The sequence below is a fragment of the Pseudopodoces humilis genome, chromosome 17 (assembly GCF_049639895.1).
Source record: "Pseudopodoces humilis isolate 2021_Gansu_Grassland_sample_001 chromosome 17, ASM4963989v1, whole genome shotgun sequence".
Taxonomy (NCBI): Eukaryota; Metazoa; Chordata; class Aves; order Passeriformes; family Paridae; genus Pseudopodoces; species Pseudopodoces humilis.
In genome coordinates this window covers 8,776,528-8,801,287 of record NC_142216.1, presented here as the reverse complement: position 1 = coordinate 8,801,287, position 24,760 = coordinate 8,776,528, and the positions used below count along the sequence as shown (strand labels likewise).

The 24,760-nt window shown below is 46.3% G+C and overlaps 1 protein-coding gene across 1 annotated transcript; it reads left to right on the top strand.

The window, feature by feature from the left end:
- The first annotated feature begins 1,651 nt into the window (after positions 1-1,651).
- On the top strand, positions 1,652-23,469 carry TGFBI (transforming growth factor beta induced). Its single transcript, XM_005523523.3, has 17 exons — positions 1,652-1,777; positions 5,869-5,967; positions 12,487-12,551; positions 13,531-13,688; positions 14,634-14,798; positions 15,480-15,626; positions 16,311-16,452; positions 16,992-17,204; positions 17,343-17,480; positions 17,720-17,865; positions 18,027-18,163; positions 18,679-18,809; positions 20,677-20,801; positions 21,672-21,774; positions 21,973-22,052; positions 22,427-22,451; positions 22,601-23,469. Exons 1-17 carry the CDS (start codon positions 1,668-1,670, stop codon positions 22,654-22,656), a joined length of 2,040 nt encoding a protein of 679 aa, XP_005523580.2. The 5' UTR covers positions 1,652-1,667; the 3' UTR covers positions 22,657-23,469.
- The last annotated feature ends 1,291 nt before the right edge of the window (positions 23,470-24,760 follow it).

Sequence of the window (24,760 nt, the reverse complement as noted above, 5' to 3'; positions counted from 1 at the left end):
AAAAAAAATGCAATAGCTGGTGGAGGAGGAGTTAGACCAAGGGGTCTAAATCTGGCCTGGAAAAATGCACAACCATCAGATCAGGCTTCACAGCTGAAAATCTTTGCCCAGAGCCAGGGAACCAAGTCACCCCTTTCTGGGCAGAGCATAGATCGTGTCTCTCTTTTAAACAGAGAACTGGAGGCTCCTAAAATTGCCTCCATTTTATAGAGGTGAAGCTGAGGCTCTCATGCCATACTCAAGAGGGTTTAAAACATCGCCTTTTCCTCAGAGAGATCTGAGACCTCTGTTTCTTTCACTCTGGAGTCATGAGCCAGGTAAGATTTTGTGATTTACCTACTTGGAGGAAGTAATGAAACAAATCCCTGGGTAGAGGAAACCTGACTGAGGAAATGGTTTAATGTGTTTTATCCAATAAGCATTAATGGATAAAATGCAGATCAGATTTATTTACTGTGGGGAAAAAAAAAATCTTTGTAAATTTAAAGTGCTTAATATTGCTAAAGACTTTTTCTCTTTGGCTCAGTGGCTGCTCACTGGACACATTTCAATTCCCATCCTTTGCTGAGCAGCTGCCCTTGCTGGCCACTGCCCAGTCTGCAAAGCCACAGGAGAATTTTGTACAGATCTGCCCCTTAGGGCAAGTGGACACAAAGGACCCCTTTTGCTTCCCAGGCAGATTTAGGGAGGAAAGAGCCCTTCAACTTTGATGTCAGTCCAATCAGAGCAAATCCTTTACAAACACTGGGATGCTGCAGTGAATCTTAGAATCACAGAAAGGTTTGGTTTGGAAGGAACTTACAAGCTCATCTTGTTCCCACCCCTTTTGTTCCAACGCCTTTCGCTATCCCAGGTTGCTCCAAGCCCCGTCCAGCCTGGCCCTGAACACTTCCAGAGGTGGGGCAGCCACAGCTTCTCTGGGCAACCTGTGCCAGGGCCTCAGGAAGAATTTCTTCCTGATACCAAATCTAAATCTCTCCCCTTTTAGTTTAAAACCATTCTTCTTTGTCCTAACACTATCTACCCATATAAAAAGTTGCTCTCTTTTCTTTTTGTAAGCCCTGTTTAGGTACTGTTGGTGTCTCCAAGATCTCCCTGAAGCTTCTCTTCTCCAGATTGAACACCCCCAACTTTCCTGGCCTAAGACCCCCTGCTTTCATTGGCTTTGATATAAATGCAACAAGCAACCTCCTGCCAAGGGTGACCCCTGCGAGTGCTGGAGGTGGCTGGGAGTGGGTGGGCAGCAGGAGACCCTGCGGGTTCCTGGGGAGGCAGCGGGGGTGACAGGGCTGTGCTGAACCGGGACAGCCCCCGGGCAGGGCCATCGGGAAGGGGCTGGGGTCGGTGGGACCCCGGAGCGTGGCAGTGCTCTGAGTCCCGACGGGGGGGAGGATGGAGGGGAAAAGTCCGCATGAAGAAGAAATCGAAGATGAAACGCTGGTCTGGGGAACACCCCTGTCTGCTTCTCCCCCCGCCGCGGCGGGTCTCGGGGCACGGACGGAGCGATGTGCGGAAAGCCGGAGGGATGGAAGGGCGGGTGGGCGGACGGAGGGACGGATGGGTACCCTTGGCGGGGGGCGGCCTCCCTCCCTCCCCTCCCTCCCTCCCCCCGCCCCCGGCCGGCCGCATTTAACGGGGCTGCGGGGCCGGCCCGGCCCGTCCCGGCCATGGCGCTGCCGCTGCCGCTGCTGCTGCTGGCGCTCGGGCTCGCCGCCGCCGCCAAGTCCCCGTACCAGCAGGTCCTGCAGCACAGCCGGCTCCGCGGCAGGCAGCACGGGTAAGCCGCGGGGAGACAGGGAGGGGGAGAACTCTTTGAAAGCCTTTTTTCCCCTGCGTTTGCCCCAGTGCCGTCGGGAGCGGGGGATGCGCGGGGCCTTTGTGCGGAGCTCTCGGGAACGCTGATCGCGCTTCTTCCATCCCCCGGCAACTTTCATCTTTCCATCACGAAACTTAGTATTGCAGATGTCACTTCAGACCCTTCAGTGCTTCTTTACCAGTTTATCCCCGTTAAGAAAAGAAGGGATAAAACTCCCTAGATTTTGAGCCATTCAAGTTTTTGTGGAAAGAATTCTCATTTTCATTAATTTGTAGGAGAAAAAAGGAAAATCCCTTCAATTTTCTCTGTGGAGTCAGCACCAACTTATTCTTTGACTGGAAACCCCAGTTAGTCTTGGAAATTTTCTTGATAAAAATTACCACTTATTTACTCATAAACCTTACAAGATAAGGCCTATGAAAAAATGCATGTAGACCTGTCTTGCTTGATACACAGCCTCTTACAGAGTGAGCACTTTGAGTCTTCATTAACAGGCAGAAAACTAACCCAATGTTAATAGTTGTTCCCACTGTTTTTAAAATTTATTAAGAATTAGGAATGGTGAAAGGACCTTTCAGCTGGCTTCCATCTCTCAGGCTGGTGACAGTGATCGAGTTGAAGCTTCTGTTTAAGTGTGTTGTTGGAAGCAGGGTCATGAAATGCTTTAAATAAAAAAAACTCCCAAAATTTAAATATTGCAATTTGATACATTCTCTGGCAGGGATCCAGGTCAGGATCTATGACAAGGGACATGTTGTTTGTATGTCTGATCAGGGACACAATCCCAGAGGCAAATTCTGAGCTGATACCTATTTGTAATATGTCAATAATGCTGGAATTGCAGTGATTTATGTAGAAATACAGTGAATCTTTTCCACCATCTCTGTGTGATGTGAAACTAAGTGAATAGTTCTGCTGATAGCCCTGAGACTGAAGTTTGCTCAGGCTGAATAAGTTAGAGCAGTCCTGATGTAAAGCAGTGCACTCGCCTCTGCAGAGAGAAGTTTGTTATGTTAGTCCCTGCACAATGAACAGAGGTGCTGGGTAAGGTGTGACTGCAGTCCACTCTGGTGCCTGAGATCTTTGGAAGACACAAGGAACTGGAATGCCAGAGCTTCCATGTGAGTTGAGATAACCCAGTGTAGTTGAGCCACAGTTCTTTACTCACTGCTCCCATTCTGATGGAGAGAGTGGTTTATACCAAACTAACTTTTGAATGTACATGGAATTTTGAGCATTGATTAATGATGTGCCAAAGAGATATGGCAACACAAAGCCAGCCAAAAACATTCTGGATGTGGGGCGTGTTGTGTTGCTTGCAGGAGCCAGCTCCAGAGGGATGTACAACCAGGAGTGCCACCCTTTGCTGTGAGCATCCCCCACACCATCAATGCCCCTATTGAGCCGAGAGCGAGTTGGGAGGCAGAGCTTGGCTCTACGGCAAAACTTGTACGTCTTAATTAACTTTTTTTTAAAATGAACCAGCTCATGTCAGTGAGAGGAGCTGGAAAGTGCATAAGGAACATAAACGTTAGAAGATGAAAATGTAGAAGTGCTCTTCCCAAACCCACCCAGCACAGTGATGCTGGGGAGCGCCATGGCTACAGCCATTGCAGGTATCTGGGGCTGTACATGAGGTCTTGCTTTTCTCAGCCTCTTCCCAAGGGCAGCCCCTGTCCCAGCAGCTCCCAGCTGCTGCTGCCAAGCAAAAGGCTTTGGCTGAAGGGGAACAATAGGCAGTTTTATCCTGGAGTCAGCGTGGCTGGCTGGGAACGGCATGGCAGAGGTGATGAACTCCAACGAGGAGAGGGAAGAGTGTTGACAAATTCATTTTAAGCCAGTCTGGGCAAGGAACCAGAACATGCAATGCGGGGAGCTGCTACTACAGCGTGCTTGTGGGAATCATTGATAACAGTCCTGAGCGGGGATTTTTCCATGCTGAGGAAAAACTGGAAAGAAGTTTTTCCCCATCAGTCAGGGAGGGAGGAGCAGCCCCAAAGTGTCCCAGGCAGGGAGGAGGGAGCAAGGCAGTTCAATACTGTCCTGGAGGCACAAGGGTTTTCTTGGCAGGCTGCTCCTGGGGATGCGGGGGAAGTGATCAAACAAGTCCTTCAGTAGCCAGGCTTGTCAAGATGAATATTAGAGGGATTGTCCACTGCCGTCAGCCAGATGCTTAAACTGAGGCAAGGTTTGGAATTTCGATGTAATTGGAACCATATTTTGGCACGGCGGGGCCGGGTGGCCAAGGTGGGCTGAGTCAGAGAGCACAGACGTCTCTCTAAGTGATGATTTGGCTTGGAAGTTGCTGAGTCTGGGCCAGTTTGCACCAGCTGAAAGTTTGGTTTTGTGATTCCTAACTTTTTTTTTCAGTAGGTTCTTGCTCCTTGTTCCTTGTCTTATATACAGAAACTGAATGAAATCCTTTCATGAAGAAACAAACGAGCATTACTGGACGTGGCAGTAGTGAGGGAAACGTTCAGCCGAGTCTCCCCAGGTCCCACAGGTCCCCTCTTTCCCCTCGGGGCAGGATGGAGGTGCCTGGGACACGCAGGGTCGGACGCTGCCTGCAGCAGCAGCACCAACAAAGGCTCATTGAAGGCGAGCCAGGCTCCCGCAGAGGTTGGCACTGCGGTCAGCTGGGCTAGGGGAGACCCTCAGGTTAATTCATGCTAATGATGGCAGGCTGGCTGCTCTGGGGTGCCGCTGAAAAGCAAGCACGGCCGCAGGAGGACTTGGTGGCTGGGCTGCAAACTCTGCTTTTGTTCATACTGGGGGGCAAGCAGGCAGCGCCTCGGTCAAACGCAGCGGGACACAGGCTGCTGCCTGTTCTCCTCAGCTGATCAACACGACCTGCACAAGAGCATCTCCAGACCCCACTCCGAGTTTCGTTTGTACGAATGAAAGCTCTGCCTTGGAGAGCACAGAGCACTTCTGACAGCCTGAAGTGATGATTTATGTGTTTTGCTTAATTATTTGTTTTCCCTTCATCTGCTTGGCAGCCAGTACCGTGCATACTTCTGGTGATGCTGCTGCAACTGGGACGTGGTGGTGGTGTTGGGAATCCAGCCTCAGCTGGGCTAAGCATCCTCAGCTTGACTGAGCATTTGCTACACCTCTGGTCAAGCCCAGAGGCAGTTGATGGCCTTGCAACCCAGATCCATAAATCATACATTTTGTGCTTGACCATGTTTTGCCTTCACACGTGGCCAGGCCTGCTGGCCACAAACCACAGAGATGGTGAGCCAGGCAGAGCAGGGAAATGCTGTGCTGACCAAACCAGCAGCAAGGAAACTCCCAGCTCCAGCTTGACCACATCTCTGCTCACGGTGAAACCACTTCTTAGAAAGCTTCAGGGCTGCAGTGGGCTCTCAGCAGGGTTACTCACACATGGAACATCAACCACCAGGTTTTTTGGCTGAACAGGAACTCTTGGTACCTTATGGGCTGATGACAGCCCCTCTTGATCTGTGCTGCCATATCTGGTGTGTTGAAACAGGGGAGGGCAGTGCCACTGCTCCTTTTCCCTTCATTCAGCCCAGCATTCATGTCCAGAAATTGCTGAGTCTATCATACAGCCAAAATTCTGGGCTTGGTGCAAGTCTGATGAATATCTGTCTTATCTTTTCCATGTCCTAGACAATAGAATATTAATTTCTTTTGCAAGGATTTGTATTATTGCATAACTTTCTTGGGTTTTAGCTGAGTTTTGAAGTAGCTGCTCACCATGGAAATCCTGACCAAAATATTTTTACTTGATTTCTTTATATTTTGGTGAGCAGTGGAACATGGGAAAAAATCAAGAATTTGCACTCAGTGAAGAAAGAGATGCTCTGGCAGAGTCAAGAGAGGTCTCTTTCACTGCTTCTTCCACTTCATGATAGTTGTTGTAGGTCTAAATTGAGCATGCTGACTTGCAGCTCTCAAGGTTTCCTCCCTTGCCATCCCAGCAGGGCTTTTCAGGCACTGTCAGCTGGGGTCTGGCTCCATGCTGGGGTCAGCATTGCAAGGAGGGAGGCTCACAGGACCCTCTTCTGCTCTGTCATTCCCTGCAGCCCCAACGTGTGCGCGGTGCAGAAGCTGATTGGCACCAACAGGAAATATTTCACCAACTGCAAGCAGTGGTACCAGAGGAAGATCTGCGGGAAGTCCACGTAAGTCCCTGAGTGCCAGACAGGGTCTGCCCAAAGACCCCGTGGTGGAGGTGGGTGCTGGGTGGCAGAAGCAGACGGCAGGTGAGGGATGTCAGAGCCCATGGTGTGTGTGTGTCATGTGTGTCTGTGTTAAAAATTGTTTTACCCACTAAGAAATACTTGTTTTTCTAAAACACTTTGATTTTAAGAATTAAAAGTGCCATGTAGATATAAACCCTGGTGGTTCATTCTAATTGCATTTCTATGTATACTTATATAGCTCCCTGTGCTGTAATGAAGTGTGTGCCAGATGTTTTCTAGTACTGTCTCCACGATAGGCTCAACGCTGCCTAGATTTAAGAAATAAAAAAACAGGGGAAAAAAAGGCAGCTCAGAGCTGATGGATATTGGAGAGAATGTAAAATTCATCTCCATCTGTTTGCTTTGGAAGGGAAAACAAATAAAAGGAAAGAGGTGTCAGCTTTAGCCAACAGTCTCTGACTCCACCAGGAAAGTTAATCAGACTTGCAGGCCAATTCCACATCTAGAATTGCAAACAATAATATTCAAGTAGCTGTTGTATGAAGAATCTGTGTGAGCAGCCTCAGGACATTCTTTTGAAAGATACAGTCAGCAGATAATTAAGGCTATGCATGCTTGACTATCTGCCAGGCTGTAGAGCAGGAGTGGAGAATCTTTTTCCTTGCTGTAGTCCAGACTGGGCTTTTAGACACGCTTGCTGGCCCACAGCACAGACCATCCCAACACCCAGGGTCAGTGCAAAGATTCCCTGAGCAGTCCCAGCTGTGGGATCAGAGCTGTGGGCCAGGTTTCATCCTGGATCTTCAGGGTAAAGAACAGAGAGAAAAAAAAATTCTCATTTGTTTCCTTTATGGCCCAGTATAAATTGTAATTAGACCTATAGCAACATGCTGTTCCTCACTGCAGATTTGGGTTGCCATTGTTGGTTTAGCTGTGACACCTGGCTGTTGGGATTCATGTGTGGGTGGTGGTGTGGGGAGGAGGGAAGCAAACCAGGAGTCATGGCTGTGCACAACTCTAGGCAATGTACTTCCCATGAATTTACCCTAAGGAGGAAAGTTCTGTACCTCAGGAGGATGTATTGCTTGCTGTACCATGCAGAGTGCATGTACCATTGTTTTCCTTATGTCCAGTTGCCTTTACAGAAGAAAAAAAAGGTGGCACAATATTGTAAAAACAAGCAACCAGACCCCCTCCCCTTAATTCTACAAACAAAATTTTGGGAAGGCTTAGCTTGGGTGATTAGAGTTCAGGCTGTCATCTTGGCTGAATAATGGTGCTTCTTGACATAAAATAGGAAGGTTTATGGCACAGCAATGTGGTCTCATCATTGCCTTTTCTGATAACAGAGTAGCTTAGCATGTCTCCAAAGAAAACACGGCTCAGCTGTGGATGTGGGAGAGTTTTGCTGCTGTGGTCGCTGAAAGGCAAAGCAGTCCAGCCATGGATTTCTTTAGCTCTGCAGCAAGTGAGAAACTAACCTTATGTAAACCCCAAGTGTGCAGCTGTATTTGGCACAGACAAACTCATCCTCTTATCTCGAGGAGGAGGTGGAATAACTGGCATCTGGCAGTATTTCATGATTTCATTTGAGGAGATGGGGTGATCTCTTCTAGCTCATTTTCTCTGCTTTTACCCAAGTGTCTCACCCAGTGATGCATCACTGAGAGAAAAGCACACAGACCATTAACCTGCCTGCTAACCTATGAGGTAATCTTTCCATTATCCACAGAATTCCCTCACTATTCTTAGCTTTACATCATCTCCTCAATGGGTGTTATTGTCTTCTCTCCTTGCAGTCATTCCTGAGCCTGGGCCCTGCTTTCTCCTTTAGCAGTGCTGGTGCAGAACAAAAGACACGTGCCTTGACTCAGATTTTCCAGGGGACCCTGGGACAGCTCTGATTACAAATGTTTGCTTGTGATGGCTCCCACTGGATGTGCTGTGCCTGGCATATGGAAGCAATCAGGAGTCATTTGGGCTATAAAGGACACGATGCATTATGCTGTAGCAGTCAAATTCTTGCAGCAGTGTCAGGAGTCTGATGCTGTGCTGTGCTCAGGTGTCAGAGCCCAGGAGATCAGGTGGGCACAGCCAATGATGCTCAGCATGAACCTCCAAACTGGCCCCTCCTGTTGGACTGAGCTGGTCCCTGAGAGTTTTTGAGAATGCCCTTAAATCCTAGAAAAGAAAAAACAGGATTTGGCACATTTATCATCACTGGGTGGATCCAGCCTTTGCTTGTGATCTGCAGTCAGCAGTCCTCTCCTAAAGCTGTGTGCATGTTCCTCTCACGTGCAGTGGGATCCCCTCCATCAGCTCTGGGGGATTGGTGGAACAGCATAAGCCTGGTCATTTTCTCATCCTCCCAGGTTTTTCTCACCTGAGAACAGCAGTCCTGGGGAGGAGACACTTGACCCATCTCACTACTTCATCTACATTTCATCTGGCTCTTTTCCTCTCCATTTGCTCAGAGGGCCAGTGGTGCCACAAGCTGTATGTGTGAAAATGGCTGGCTCTAGGAAAATAGTTTTGACTGCTTTGGTTCCTTTCCTTTTCCTGCTCTGAGCACTGTTTCAAACAGGTAGTGGGGAGGGAGGTCAGCAAGAGAGCAGGAACTGCCAAGGAGCAAAGCTGAGCAGAGCTGGCTCAGAGCAGAGAAATTCATCCCTCAGCAAGGAAGGCAGAAAGGTTGCTGCAAGCCTGTAGCATAACTTCACTCCTTGTGGAATGATCACATCCTGCATCAGGAGGCTTAGACTGACTGGAGCAGCAAGGAAAGGCAGCCTGAAAAACCCAGATGTGCTTGGTCTGTAGTGTGGGCACTGTGTGCCTCACCTTTGGGCTGCTGCTCCAGGCTGGGAGGGCTCAGTCACCTGAGGAGTAGCAGGTGCCCTGCTGAGCTCCTCCATGGCACACACAGAGGTTACACCTCGGTGAGGAGACCCTGGGGGCTTTGGAGATTTGGTGCTTGGGAGGCGTCTCCTGGCCCACAGAGGTGCAGTAACTCCACTGGGATTGTTGTGCACAAACACAAATTTTAACTCATGCATCAGAAGAAGACTCCTACCTCTTTATCTGCTTCATTTTTTTTTTTTTTTAATTTGTTTTTCTCTGCTGAAGTATTGGCTCACACAGTTACAGAGAAATTAGGTAGAGTATTTATGTAGAATTTTTATTATTGCTGATGAAGTGAGATAAGATAGTTGGCAAGAAATATGACACTGCCTTGATTTCAAGGAGCTCTGAGACAAAAGTGTTTTGGTAATTAGGTAACTTTCCACTGTTGGTTATTCCAAAGTCAAAGAAATGGCTTATTCAGGGTATATTTTCATAATTTTGCCTGTGTATTTTATATTTTTCTCCTTCCTTGTGCACTGGACTGATTCTTCCAGAACTGGGGTTGCAATGGAACACATCCCCACATACTGTTTTGTCTTGAGACTGTAAACTCATACATTTTGGTTTTGATTATTTTTTGAGGAATAACCCATTAATAGAGTTCTTTTTTTTTCCCCTTTTAAATTAACTTTCTTTTTTTTCATGTGTGATGTAGTTTCTCAGTTTAGAAAAAAAAATATTGGCACTTATTGTACAAAAACAAAACATATGGGCTTTATTACAGGAAATTATTACAAATGGACTTTTTTTCATTAATATATGCCTAAGCCTATTTTTATTACCTTGAAAAATGCACTTAAAATTTAATTTCAGCTCCTAAGAATGCAAGAGCAGTAGAACAATGACTAATAAAAGCCTAAACTAAAGGAGCTTGCTTCTGCAGGCAGACGCAGATAGACATTAAAGAAATAGTGTTTCAAAACCAGAGGCTAAAAAACTGTCGATTTGACTTGTAATGACTCAATGAGGAGGTCAGGAAATTGTGGTCAAGGTGTTGCAGAGTGGGTGACAAATGCTCTTTGTGTGAGGGCAGAGCTGATCTAGCCCACATCGCTGGCACCCGCTGTGTCCCGGTGGATGGGCTGTGGCAGACAGCAGAAACAGGGATGGACAAGGCAATTCCAAAGGCTTTTGTGCAGAACCCACAGTGTGGAGCAGTGGCTGGGGGTGTTCAAGGGAAGAACTCCTGCCTGGGCAGCAGACTGTGGCTCTGACCCAGCTGGAGCTGCCAGGAGCAGCCTCCCTGCCCATGGATGTGCAGGGCAGCACTGGGATGCAGAGCATCCTTCAGCCATGGCTCTGCTGCTCCTCTCTGAGAGCTGGAGGTGGCTGCAGGACCAGCTGGGGACATGCCCTGGGGCCACCCCTGAGCAACCCCTTGAATGGTGCCTTTGGGTGGGCTGGGTGCTCTTTTGTTTCCACCTGGTCCACCAGCCATGGGAGGCCAAATGCCTGAAGCTGGAGCTGTGTTTTATAACCCTCATCTCTGGCTCCTTGTAGGTGCCAGCCCTTGGCTGAGCACCTCTGTGTTCACCTGGCCCTTTGCAGCAGTTTGCCAGTGCTCAGGATGGTGATGTGCCAGATGCATACCAGGTGATGCTGAAGGCCACCTTCAGTGGGAAAGTGAGTCAAGGGACTTGAGGGAGTCCCTGCCCAAGGGGAGCTGGCCCTGTTTCTGCCTTGGTACTTCTCGCCCTGCGCTTCCCTTCCTGCTGGAGATGCCCACAAACCCAATGAAAAGCAGGTGGTGCAATCATGGAATCACAGAATGGTTTGGCTGGGAAGGGACTTGAAGCACCACCCAGTTCCAGCCCCCTGCTATGGGCAAGGACCCCTTCCACTTGACCAGGAATCTACATCCCTCCCCAGTGCCCTCCCGTCCTGGCAGGCACCTGGGGGGTGGGCAGGGCCAGCTCTGAGCCAGTGTGCCACAGGCTGTGTGCATCCACATCCTGCCCTTTTGGAGCAGCTCATTAATCTCCAACTGATCTATAAGTAAGGCTTTTAAAGCCTTCGTCAGCACTTTGGAATGATTTCTCTTTAATCAGTCTTCATCTTTGATTACAGGTCTGAACCAAGGGAACTGTCTAGACTGGATTTAGTTTCTAGGGTGAAAAAAGGAAAAATTGGAGGTAGGGGAGGGAAGTGGTGGGGGAAGAAAGTGTGTGTTTCCAATGAACACAAGACAGGGGGGCTGGGAAAGCGGAGCAGCAGGGTGTTAAGATCTCCAGTAGTCAAAGGAAGGGGTTGCTTTAGGCAAACTCTTTCCCACATGGAATATATAATGTCTAGACAATCAGTCTGGGTTTGCTTTGTAATTCTCTTAGGAAACCGTAACACAGAATTTATTTGCTTCTGTCACAGAAAAGCAGGTATTTGTTTCACTTTCTGGCTCTTAATTACCCTGAAGAATTCCCTATTAAACCCCAGGCATTTCCACTGTTTGTTAACAGTTTTAAAATGATGACAAATATCTGAAGCTGGAGGATTTTCCTCTCTCTTTGTGTGTGCTGACCCTTGGCCATACAGCATCCTACTTGTCTCAAATACAGCTGGGAGCACAGAGGAAATGCTTGTCCTTGGGAAGAACACCTATTCCCTGGCTCTCTCAGCCCATCAATCAGGTGGCCTTGTTACTTTCACACCAAGCATAGGGCAATAGGTGAAAGAATCCCCTGGGAAAAATAACTTCTGGATTGATTTTTTTTTTTCCCCTTTCCTTTTTTCTTTTTTTTTCTTCTCCCTCTTAATATCAAGCTGTGTTCCCTCAAATGGCCACTTCTGAGAGTCAGATGATTGTTTCCCATTGAGCTGCAGATGATGGATGCAGTTTTCAGGCAGCTCTTGCTTTATTTAGGGTCTGCAAATCAGCAGGACAGCCTGGGATGGTGCCTCTCACCCTTTGGTTTTACTGAGGGAAAGTGGTGCCAGTGAGAAGGAAGTGCTGCTCTGAGGGTGCTCAGATGGACACAGCTGCACCGTGGTACTGCCCGCGGTGCCTGTGGATGCACCTCCCACCACTGGGCAAGTTTCTCCTTGCAGGGCTTTTCCCAAGTCCTTGTGTCAATGCACATATCTGAGAACAGGGCTCTCCTTTCCCTCCAGGTTTGTCTTGTGGGTTTTGCCATAAGTAAGCAAGTAATTTCTGGTGGTGGACAAAAAGAGGGTGAAATGAGAGGGAAACATTTGGCTGGTTTGGTCAAACAGCCACAGTGGAGTTGCAGGTGTTGCCTGAACAGTGATGAGATGTGACAGCCAAGGAGATCCCCAAATCCCATGGGAAATGTGCCCAGATGAACCAGCACCAGCAGTCTTGTTGGGACTGTGGAATTGGTTTCCATCTACTGTTTGTATAAAGTCTCCTGGAAAGCATGGCTTTGAAAAGAAATTGTGTCTGCTTTTGTTCTGTGAAGAAATTGGCAACATGCAGCCATGAAGGAGATAAAAGTATGGTTAGTCTTTTGTTGAAGTCTGTGTTTCTAATGAAGGGTCTGCTTGGAAACATCCCCAAATATGGATGGACCCAGAACTGTAGCAAATAGAGAAAAAGCTGTGAGACACTGTTGGCTAACCTGCCATATCTATCTCTTATTCCAGAGTAATCAGTTACGAGTGCTGTCCTGGATATGAAAAAGTTCCTGGAGAAAAAGGCTGCCCAGCTGGTAAAAATATGTTTGGCGTTTTTTAGGCTTCTTAAAATTATACAGCTGCCTAGTAAAGGGAAATGTTAGAAAATTGCTCAAAGTGGATTTGATTTTTGCAGTTTATGCACAATATTGCCATGAACAAGTCAAAATGGACTCGGTGGAGCATCAGCCAAGGGTCAGATCAGCTCCAAAGCATGCTAAATGTTCCAGACAACTTAGAACCTTGCTCTTAGAACCTTGGATGTAATTGAACTTAATCAGGCATGGGAAGGCCATAGGGAACTACTTATTCCAGCAAGTAATATATCTGTTATTGGAAATTCAGTGCAAAGGAATGATAGAGTAATAGACAGTTCTGCCAATCTCTTCTCATTTTTATTTTCATAGATTCATAGCATGGTTTGGATTGGAAGGAGCCTTAAAGATCATCTGGTTCCAACCCCCTGCCCCTTCCACCAGACCAGGGTACTCCAAGCCCTGTCCAACCTGGCCTTGAACATCTTGGCAAGCATGGGGTTAGCAAAATTTTATTTAGGAGAAAATACAGTTGATATTTAGGGGGATAGGGTGAAATAAACTGAGCTCATTGAAGAAACCCATATTCTGCTTTTGCTTTCAGAACACTTCCACGAAAGTCTGATGCCTCCAAGTTAACCACGTGGGCTGGTGCACGTGGTCAGTGGACACTGAGATGAACAGTGTCCAACACAAATCCCAAAACCTGAATACAAACAGGATTGGGTGGAAGCTCCCCTAAATCACATTTGTATAAAATACAGAATAAGTCCAGACAAACTTGCAAGAATACAGTAGATCCTGGATTACACTGGTGTAATTGAGGGTGAAGCAGTCAGGCTATGATTATTTATTATCAAATTATTGAACAGACACCAATCCCTGATGTGCTTCATTTCCCCAGGTGTTCTCACCAGCTGTGCTTTAATTCAGCCAGAAGGAGGAATGTGTTTGGGAACTTAACCTTCTTTCCTTTCAGCTCTGCCACTTTCCAACATCTATGAAACCTTGGGAGTGGTTGGGTCTGCCACCACACAGCTCTACTCTGACCGCTCCAACCTAAGGCCAGAAATTGAAGGACCTGGAAGTTTTACGATTTTTGCTCCCAGTAATGAGGCCTGGGCATCCTTGTCTGCTGTAAGATAATTCCTCTGCTTTCTCCTCTTCCTCTGATTTTCCCTAGTGGAGATCCAGCTCTGCAGGGGTCTGGCAGGATAGACATAGCACTCACAAAGGAAGGGCTGTGGATTTCCAGGATGGTTATCACTGTACTGGTCCATCAGCTCCAGAGCTTTGCTTCTGAAGGATCCCATCACTAGAGAGATGTGGATGTAGAAATCCCCTCATTCAGTTTTCCCTGCATGTTACCATTAGAGTTTAAATTGAGACCTGCAGCAAGAAGCTTCCCATCCCTTACCAGTTTTGTTGACCTTTACATCACCATTCTGGTTGTTCTTAATTTGTACAAATAGCCATTCCCACCTGGAGCCTCAGTAATTCCCAGAGTGTGTCTCACGCTCAATTAGATATACATTTCCTTTACACTGATTTTGATTTTCTCTTTCCATGTCCTGTGATTTTTCCACTCCTGAAGTGGTCACTGCTGTTCTGCCAGTGCTCCCATCCCAGTCAAGTATCCCTGTGAACAAGAACAACTCCTAGGGCAGGGAAGGGGAATATTTATGGGTCTCCCCACTGCCAAGTCTCTGTCCAAATACCCCAGCAGAGCCCCTTGGGCAAGGATGCTGCTATTGGGAAAGGTCTTTTAGTGTATTTGTCAGTGGCCCTTTTGCCTTACTGCTCATTTCAGTGCAATGATCCCGCTCTGGAGCTGCAGTCATTCCTTTGTGTGCCAAGGACTGCCTGCCAGAGCTCTTGGCTGCTTTTGTAAGGCAAAAGATAAAGCTTTGAGAAAGTTGAGCTCTTAATTTACACAAATGGTGTGAGGCTGAATGAATCACTTAATATTCATGCCCACACCTCCACCTTGGGAGCACCCTGGGTGCAGCCAGACCTCCTGGTACTCTCTAACAGATGCCTAATTGCACTCAGTACTGAAAAATTGATTTTTCTGATCTTCAGGAAACTCTGGATTCCTTAGTGAGTAACGTTAACATTGAGCTGCTCAATGCCCTCCGCTACCACATGGTGGACAAACGGGTCCTCACGGATGATCTGAAACACGGGACCACGCTGAACTCCATGTACCAGAACCTGCCCATCCAGATCCACCACTATCCCAACGGGGTGAGGCATTCACAGAGTCGCAGAGGCTCAGGCTGGAAGGGACCACAGTGGCTCACCTGGGCCAGCCTCCCCGCTGGGGGAGCGTGTGCCATGTGTTCCTGCCCAGAGCACATGACACAGCATTGTGTCCACGTGGTTCTGGATGTTTCCATTGAGGGAGACCCCCACACCCTCCCAGGGAAACTTGTTCCAATGCATGATCACCCACAGTAAAGAAGTTCTTTAGATTAAACCTACCTGCTTCCTTTTCGGCTGCCTTGTAGCTTCTGCACTGTCCTGGGACTCCAGGGGTCTCTAATGCTTAGGTTGACAGCTGTTGATTTAAGATACATATTATGAAGGAGTTTGAAAAGAATATTTTTAAGCAGTTGGTTTCCTCAATGCTGTTGTGCCCACGCTGCTGTATAACTCTGCTTGCCCAAGTATTGGTTCTGGCTTATTTTCTTAGTCTTGAGGGTAAACAAAACCACTAATGATTTCCAAGCTCTTTAAACATGAAGTATTTCAAACATTCTTGATAGAACACTCTCAGTTTTGGTGTGTCTTTTAAGGAAATCAAATTTCTGCTCTTGCTGATTCAATAAAGTGCTTGCTGAATATGAAATAGAAATAGAAAAGCAGCAGAGGCTGCTTCACCTTCTTTTAGTGCATGTAACAGCCCATGGGTCTTTTCCTCTGCAGATTGTGACTGTGAACTGTGCCAGGCTGTTGAAAGCCGACCACCACGCCACCAACGGAGTGGTTCATGTCATTGACAAAGTCATTGCCACCACCACCAACACCATCCAGCAGATCATTGAGACCGAGGACAGCCTGGAAACCCTTCGGGTGAGTCAACACATGGCTGCTCCAGCTCTCATTAAAGATGCTCAGTCATCCCACTCCCAGTGAACTGTCCTGAAGAGCTTTGCCAGTGTCTTGGGCTGTGGCCCTGGAGCTGCTGATGAAATCTTCGTATCAATGTGGCTCCTTTTGATTTAGGAAGAGAAGTGTTTGGTATCAGTCCAAGTAGGGTTTTATGACAATAATTGTTACCCTTCTATGGCTTCTCAGGAAAGAGACTGAGTCTGTCTACTCACTCTTGTAGGGGAGTTTTAGTGTTAGGAGACACTAACTGTTCCACTTTGATGCGTCCTTATTTATCTGCCTTGATATTTGCCAAATTAAGGAAAATGCACAGGGAATTTGCAGTTAGCCAGCTGTGGCTTCTGATTTGAATTATTCACTGGAATTGCTGTGAGCCTTTCCAGGCATATCTGGGTATTTGAGCTAGCTCTCAGTCTTGCCAAAAAAAAAGGCTCTTGTACTCAGATTTCTGGAACACCAGAGAACCATGGGTCAAATCTATAAAGGGACAAAAGTGCTGAATGGAACTATTCAGGATTTTTTGTAAGTCCTCTGAAATTATAAAAGCCTTAATAAGTCCGGCCCGTAATATGTCCCTGGACAAAGTTTCTGACCTTTGTGTTGTGGCTGAATGTGCTTTTTCCCTCTCTCCTTATTTCTCTGAAGACTGCTGTGGCTGCATCTGACCTCAGCAGCTTGCTGGAAAGCGAAGGCCAGTACACACTCCTGGCTCCGACCAACGAAGCCTTTGAGAAGATCCCACGAGAAACACTGAACAGGATCCTGGGAGACCCAGAAGCCCTGAGGGGTAAGTGCTTGTTTACTGAGGCCATTGGGAGACTGAAGAGTATTTTTCAGTTCTTCTAAATTTTTTCTTAAAGACAAGTCAACAGCTCCTTGTTGGATACGCTCTGACAACAGCTGCAGTAAACAGATGTGACAGAGTACATCTTCTTTAACTGGACAGCCCAGCTCCCTTCTGTTGTAGGAGTGGCATCCAGATATGGATGAGGGAGCTGAATCAGTTCCTTTTCCACCTTCTCTTTTAGCATGTTATGCAGTGGTGATTTTTATTGATCCAGCAAGATGCAAGAAAAGTAATATCTAATCAATGTAACTTCCCCTGACAAGTGAGTTGAGTACCCACATGAAGTCTTTTGAAGTTGGCAAAAAGTGTATAAGTGACTCTTTAGGCATTTTTTTACAGGCTGTGGAATTAATATCAGCTCACTTTAAAATGACTGCATTTTATGGAGTACACCCTGGCCATTGAACAGGATCCCTGAAAGCTGCAATGCTTTCATTGCTGGTTTTCACAGCTCACTGAGACACTCTCTTCTCTCACAGACCTGCTGAACCATCACATCCTGAAGTCAGCCATGTGTGCTGAGGCCATCATTGCTGGCCTGACCATGGAAACTCTGGAAGGAACCACCTTGGATGTGGGCTGCAGTGGGGAAGAGCTGACCCTCAATGGGAAGCCCATCATTGCCAACAAGGATGTCCTGGCAACCAATGGAGTTGTTCATTTTGTTAATGAGCTGCTGATCCCAGACTCAGGTACTGGTGCCACTCTGCAGTGTTCTTTCTGTTGCCTTTCTTTTGTCTATTTTGCCAAGGAAATCCTGGATTTAGAGGGCATAGTGATGAGTGGATAACCTTTAATGCAAAGTTACTATGTGTTGCTTTTCTTTTCAGCAAAGACGGTGTTTGAGTTGGCACAAGAATCTGAGGTTTCCAAGTCTACAGACCTTTTCAGACAAGCTGGTCTCAGTTCTCATCTAACTGGCAGTGAGCAAGTGACCCTCCTTGCCCCAGTGAATAATGTGTTCAAAGGTAAACCAGGGATTAAATCCCTTTCTTCCATCACTTTGGGCTACAGATCTCCTTCAAACAATCTTCAGCCAAGTTTCAGTTCACAAGTATGCAAATCCTCTCTCAAATGTCTCAAGGCAGTGGCATCTAGGTTTGCAGTTTAAAACTGATGTGGGTAATGCTCTGTATTTGAATAGTTTTTAGTGTCTCAAATGCCATTTTAAGTGAGTCACTGGTTCTTTCCATACTTTTTCCTGCAGATGGACTCCCTGTTATTGACAGCAACATGAGAAACTTGCTCCTGAACCACATCCTTAAAGACCAGCTCTCCTCTAAATATCTGTATCATGGACAGAAGCTGCAGACTCTGGGGGACAAGGAACTGAGAGTTTTTGTGTACCGCAATGTGAGTCCTTCCCGTGTGCTGTGCTCCATGGGGCTGAGTGATGCTCAGTGTTCTGATGTTACAGCTATCGTGTAAAAAGTGGAAATGAGCACTGTGGAAAGTATCAACATCTCTCTTTTAAGCACATTCTAATGAAGTCTTCTCTGTGATTGTGTTTGCAGAACCTTTGCATTGAAAACGCCTGCATTGCTGCCCATGACAAGAGGGGAAGGTTTGGGACCCTCTTTAGTGTTGACAAAATGTTGACTCCCCCAGCTGGCTCAGTGATGGATGTTCTCAAGGCTGACCATCGCTTCAGGTGACCTTTCTGCTCTTCCCAGGTGCCAGTTAAGAGCAGAAGAGCCTCCAAAGCAGTTTCTATTTATTATGGGTCGTAGTCATGACAATGTATCTGTTTTTTTAGCATAGAAAGATCATCCAAAACCATGGTCTCTCTCTAAATTAGAGGGAGTTGAAACTTCAAATAACCCTCAATCAACTGTGAGCCAAGAGTAAGTGGTTCCCTTAATACCATAAGAATCTGGCTCTGAAGACATCTCTGCCCATCAGAGCCACTGTAGCCAGACCTCTCTGACTCCCCTTACCATCTGGTCCCCAGGGAGTCAGCACTCCCAGCTTGCTTTGCCATTTCTCAGATGTTCTCATTGGATCTCACAGGCTCATTTCCTCCCTAATCCCCATTTTGATTATTTGATTTGCTGGACCCCAGCAGGATTTCACAATTGTAACTGCCCAGCTCTCTCCTGAGCCCAGCATGCAGTTAACCAATGAAGTGGTTTGCAGTGAAGCATTTGATGCATGTTTGCTTTGCAGTACGCTGGTGGCTGCAATCCAGTCTGCAGGTCTGACAGAGAACCTGAACAGGCCAGGAACCTTCACGGTGTTTGCTCCTACAAACGAAGCTTTCCGAGCCATGCCCCAGGGGGAGCTCAACAAACTGATGGGTGAGCATCTCCAGAACACTGAGGTGACAAGCTGCTGTGTGTGACTGCTGTGATATTGGGAGGAATGGCCAAGTTTCTCTGCTGCATCTCATTCTTTAGCTCTGTCCTACCCAACAGAGTTGTATGAGCAGAAAGCTGAGGATGCACAGAGTGGCACTGAATTCCCCTAGAGCAGTTTGTAGTGCCTGTGTTTTTGGAAGACATGTTTGTAGTGTGTGTCACAAACTCACTGTGACTTAATTTGGCTGTGCTGGTGGTCTAAGCGAGGTAACTCCTGGATATTTCTAAAAGAACCAGTGAGGCCTCTGCCTTTTTCAAGGATGAAAGAAATGACAATGTGACTCTTGACCACACAGGATCAGAGTGTCTGCAGTAAGTTTTGCAAAGAGAAGGCATGATCCACATATAGCCTCAAGTTACACTGTATGAAATTTAAGTAATAAAAAGGCTGAGGGTGTTTCTCCTTTTCCATGTACATGGACAAAGCAGGAGATTCTAATCCTGGGAAGCCAACAATGTACCATTCTAGCTCAGATGAACACCAGTATCCTGAAAAGCAAGGGCAAGCATGCTGGGTGTGGAAAAAAGCATGGGAATGTTTAATAACTCCCTTCTGGATAAGCAGCATGATCTTTTATTTTGTTCATGTTGAAAACTGGTTGTGGTTGGAAACAATGTCAGGTATTTGAATGGAATGGCTTCTTGTCATTAAAACCCAGCCAAACATTGACATCATTATTTGAGAAGCATCTGCCCATGGTAGCTGGTTATCCTTTTAAGTGCAGGGATGAGGATCCAGTAATATCAGTCCAGTCTTATGCTTCATATATAAATATTTCAGAAGTGTTTTGCAGCCATTGTAAATGGCTGCAGGAATGAAGATTCCCAGATGCAGACACTTCAGATGTTCTTTTCTCACACAAATGTTTAGCTTATGCCTCTGATGAAGAAGTGGATTGTGCTGGTGAGGATGTGCAGAGTGAACTGGGGCCACCCTAGGAAAACCATCATGGAAAAAGCTTGCATATAATCTTTGAAAGCATTGAAAGAAAAAGTCCCCCTTGCTGAGGGAGCTGCTCTGTGGATGGAGGCCACCTTTGCACTAGCTGTCTGTGGGGCTTGTCAATGACCCTGTCTGTCTGTGGGGCTTGTCAGTGGCCCTGTGTCTTCTGAAGGAGAAGATGTAGAAGCGCTACTGGCCTGCACTCTGTAAACCACCACCTGTTCTGGAAAACAGATGGTGCAAGGAAAACACCTTATCTTCCTAAAATCTGATTCAAAGCACAGCTGTATGAGTACAGACTCGGTGGGGTGGTATCAGGGCATCAATCCATGAGACATTTGTGTCACTTCTCCCATACTTTTCCCCTTCCTACCCAGCTGTGAGGATTGTTGCCATGTGACACTGGCCTTGGTGACATTTGAAAATACCAGAATTCCCTGTCTACTTCCTTATTTCACTTGGGTCTTTCCCCACCCTGTCCCGGACTTCCCTGGGAAGTGAAAGCAGCAAGAGAAGCAGGTTGATTCTGAGAAGCAGTTTCTCACTTGGCACAGTGAGAGAATTAGGGATGAAAACCGAAGCAAGAGAGAATTCATGTGTAGGGCAGGCTTGGTAGGTACCAAGGTGTGACACTGGCAGACTGTCCTTCTGGACTTGGGAGCCTGACCTGCCCGGGCAGGAATGGCCTCAATGCCCTAACCAGGTCCTTCTGCCTGGTTTTTGGGTTTGGTTTTTCAATTTTACATTGTTTCTTTGCACTTTCAGGAAATGATGGTGTTTTCCAAGTAATTCCACTGCAGGATGTGAAATATGGGAAACAAGTGCTGATGTTGGTTTGCAGATGTAAAGGTTTTCTTCCCCCAGGTAACGCCAAGGAGCTTGCCAACATCCTCAAGTTCCACGTGGCTGACGAGATCCTGGTGAGCGGCGCGGTCAATGCCCTGGTGAGGCTGAAATCCATGCAGGGAGATAAACTGGAAGTCAGCATGGTGAGTCACCTCAGATGGGCTTCTGTGGTCAGCAGGGCTGTCCATGTCACGCACCACAGCATGTCTGTGCTCATTTGGATGGTGTGGGAACACCAGCACAGTCCCACCAGTGCTTCTGTGTTGTACTGGAGGTACATGTGTTGCCATGTGTTCAGTCCAGCAAGCTGGAAGAATGAAATGTGGTTTGTTTCAGCTTTCTCCCCAGAAGACCAGTTGTAAATGACTTGCAGGAGCTGCTGTAAATTTAACCCTGAGTCATGGGGGGGAAAACATAAATAAATGAAATGAATAGCTTGTTCAGCTAAAATATCTTTTTGTGTAATGAAAATGATCTCTGTGTGGGCTCCCTTAGTGCAGCAGAGTTTATTTAGATATATAATTTAATTTCACAAACTCTACACTACATTAAAGGAATGTAGGATCCTCTACTGAGGAGAAAAATCATTTCAGAAAATAAGCTATCACGGCCCACTCTATGCATAAGAAAACACAGGACAAAAATGGAAGGGACTGTGTTTCCAGGTGCATTGAACTGGCCAGCGTGCATGCTGGACTCTTCCCATGTCCAGCCCTGCTCTTCCCTCTCCTGATCCCATCTCCACAGCCTGGCAGGGTGCTGGTGGATGTGCTCTGCTGCCATGGAACAGCTTTCCCAGCCAGTTACACTGAGGACTTTCAAAGCCTGCCAGCCATTCCAGGACAAACTGCTCAGGCTATAATTTGTCTTTATATTCTCCTTAATTGGCAAGAGGAATGAAAATGTCTTCAGCCATCCAGTAAATGAATCAATACAAAGTGAGGTTTTTTTTAATAACATTGGAAATGACAGAAGATTCTCATCTTCTATTTTTTTTTTCTTTTACTGAACAGAAAAACAATGTAATACATATCAACAAGGAGCCTGTTGCTGAAAGTGATATCATGGCCACAAATGGTGTCATTTATGCTGTGAATTCTGTCTTACAGCCACAGGGTAGGTCCTTGGTGAGAAATGTCCAGAGCAACCCTTTTATAGCAAAACTGCTTTGGGAGGGACTGGGGACACTGGGCAATTGCTTCATTTTGGTGAGGAGGGATTAGTCTGTTGTGGGATTTTCAGCAGAAAACAGTGGAAGGAAGCAGCCTGCATGCTCTGACAAGTATTTCAGTGCTCTCAATGTCCCACCCTTAGCTTCAAGGCCACAAGAAAGAGGTGACGAGCCTGCAGATCCCGCATTAGAAATCTTCAAACAGGCGTCTGCATTATCCAAGGTAAAAGGGAAAAATCTCTCACTGTAAAACTGCCAAAATCGCATTTTGGTAATAATGATTGAAAGATCATGTCACATTCATATGCTGACTTCCAAGGAAAGTGAGTGTATGTGTTTCATGGGATGATCCATCCTCTCTTCTTGCATGCTTTAATAATACAAGAAATAATACATTTTGCAACACAAAGCTTCAGTTTGCAGCACACTGTGAATGTAACCTTGGCATGGTACTATTATATATCAACTTCCAATAATGAAGAGTCACTCATCCATAGTTTTGGAGACTAAGGATAAATGTATTGACATACAAGCTGTTCTTACGGCTGTTGGAGATTTGTTGCATTTATGCAAACCCTGTGTTTTCTTTCCATGCAGGTTTCTCAGAGGAATCCTCGACTAGGTAAAACAACTTCTCTAGCTCATTTCTAATTCCCATTGTGTTCCCCCACCCCTTAAAGAGAGGTTTCTCCTGCTCTAGCACGGCTGGCAGGAGAGGGGCAGGGGGATGGTTTGTGTCTGCCCCATCCAACTTGCTCCTCTCCTTGGCAGCACCCGTCTACTCCCGGATACTGGCGAGGATGAAGGAGAATGCAGGGGGATCCTGAGCTCATAGTGAACAGCCACAAGTCAGTGCCTCCATCCCATCCACTCTGGCTGGCAGCTGAAGAGAAGGACAGAACCATTTTTAAAAACCAAATACCACCCTTAAATTTATTTTTGTTTGCAATGAAATGGATAGGAAAAATGAAAAGCCATATATATGTATATATTTTAAGACCATTTTTATTTGGTTTTGACTTTAAAGTTCCCAGAACAAGGAAATGTTTTGAGGGTTTTTTGTTTGTTTCAATTTTGTTTGTTTCATTTTTAATAAAATTATTTACCAACTTTCGATTTTATACCCTGTTTGGGGCTTGATAAGTACATCCAAGGGCCTTTTATTTTTTTAAACAATCACGTCCTTCCTCCTTCCTTTGGATTTTAAAAGTCTTCAATGAAATTCTGAATTTCAGGCTTTTAACAAAATTCTCTCTATTGACATTGAGAAAATTGCATAGTTATAATCTACAGTCTGAAGAATTGTCTGTTTTTTTAACTGAGGTCTTTTTCTTTGTGCCTATGGGTTTATAACTGTGCTGCATTTTGTTCATGAGATTTGAAATGAGAGTTCTCCCTGGCTGAAGCAATCCAGTAAATGATTACTTTTTAATAATGATTTTTTTAAAAAAAACCCTAAAAATAAAATCAAAAATATAGATATGAAAAGTGATGACAGTGCTTGGTTGGGTTTTTGTTTGGTTTGAATTGCCTGTGATGGCACCAGGTGGTCAAACCTGAGCACTGGGAAGGAGGGGAATCAGATTTGGCTGGATCAACATTAACAGGGCTAATAGTTACTTGAGTGGAATAGCAAAGCATTTCCCCTCTCTAATCCTTGCCTGGCAACATTTTTTGCTGCTACTTTCATGGGCAGTGTCACTCTCCAAGGAGCACAGGGCAGCCGTGCACATCCCTCCCTTTGGATGCTCAGCCACCTCTGCTGGCAGCTAGGGCTCAGTGCCACATTCCGTGCTGCCAGCTTTGGATCTGCTCCCTGGTACTTATTACCTTGGTGAAACCCAGGAGTATGAGGCAAAAAAAGAGAGGGGGTCAAGTGCAGAACACAAAAGACTCAGATTGTTTTGGTTGCTCTGGCAGAGAAATACCCTGACAGTTCTCCTTCTATTAAAAGCCCAAACTGAAATCCCACATGCTTGGAGTCATCTGTATAACTCAAATGTGAAAAAAATGTCCAGCTCGTCTTTTATCTCTTCTTTTATTTCTCTTCTTCACTACCCCCACCCCTCTCATTTTCCTTTGTTATTTTTCTGGCATCATACAGCTGCGGTATTCAAGGCTGAGGAGGAGAAAGGGAACACTTTCAGCCACCAAATCCCAGCAGCCCAAGGCAGAATAGTTGTATCAGGGGATTGGATTTTGGGGGAGACTTAGCTTCTTGCTGTTAAACTAATTAATTACTATGCCTTCTAAAGCCTGAGAAAGAGGGAAAGCCACTTCAAATCTGCTGTTTGGTGGTTTTTTTCTTCCTTGATGCTTCATAACTAAGGGATATAAAGTCTTCACAACTTGGAAGGGTGGAAAGTAGGTCTGCTCCTCATCTAGGTGAGTGCCCCTTGCTTGTAGCTTTCTGGCATTTGGGGTGGTGATTAATTGATTGTTTCATTGCAAAATGAAACCACTTGAATAGACAGGAGTAGGGAAAACTGCTTAGATGAGCTTAATAACCATGAGCAATCCCATCTGCTGAGACAACAGTGTTCATCTCCTGGGAATACAGCCCTGGCTTTTCACTCCTTGCTTCCTGGGCCGGTATTAGGATGTGTGGTGATGGGGTGATGGTCTCCTTTGTGCTTTTTTTGTATGGCCTGGATTTGCTAGACTTGCTTTTGGGGGGTCACCAGGTTTATGAGTCCTGGCAGTTTCCAGTAGATAGAGGTTCATTATCCTTTTAACCCAATTCCCTTTTGCTCTCTCCATTGTTTATTCTCCCTGGTCCTTTGGCAGCGCTCCCTGCCTCGCTCCTGCTGCCTGTTCCATCATCTGAGCTGCTGTGGGGTGCCAGCAGCAGCCCCCACAGTGCTGTGGATGGTGGGGCTGCTCTCCCTGTGTGTTGACTCTGTCATTTCCCTGGGATCCTACACCCTGGGA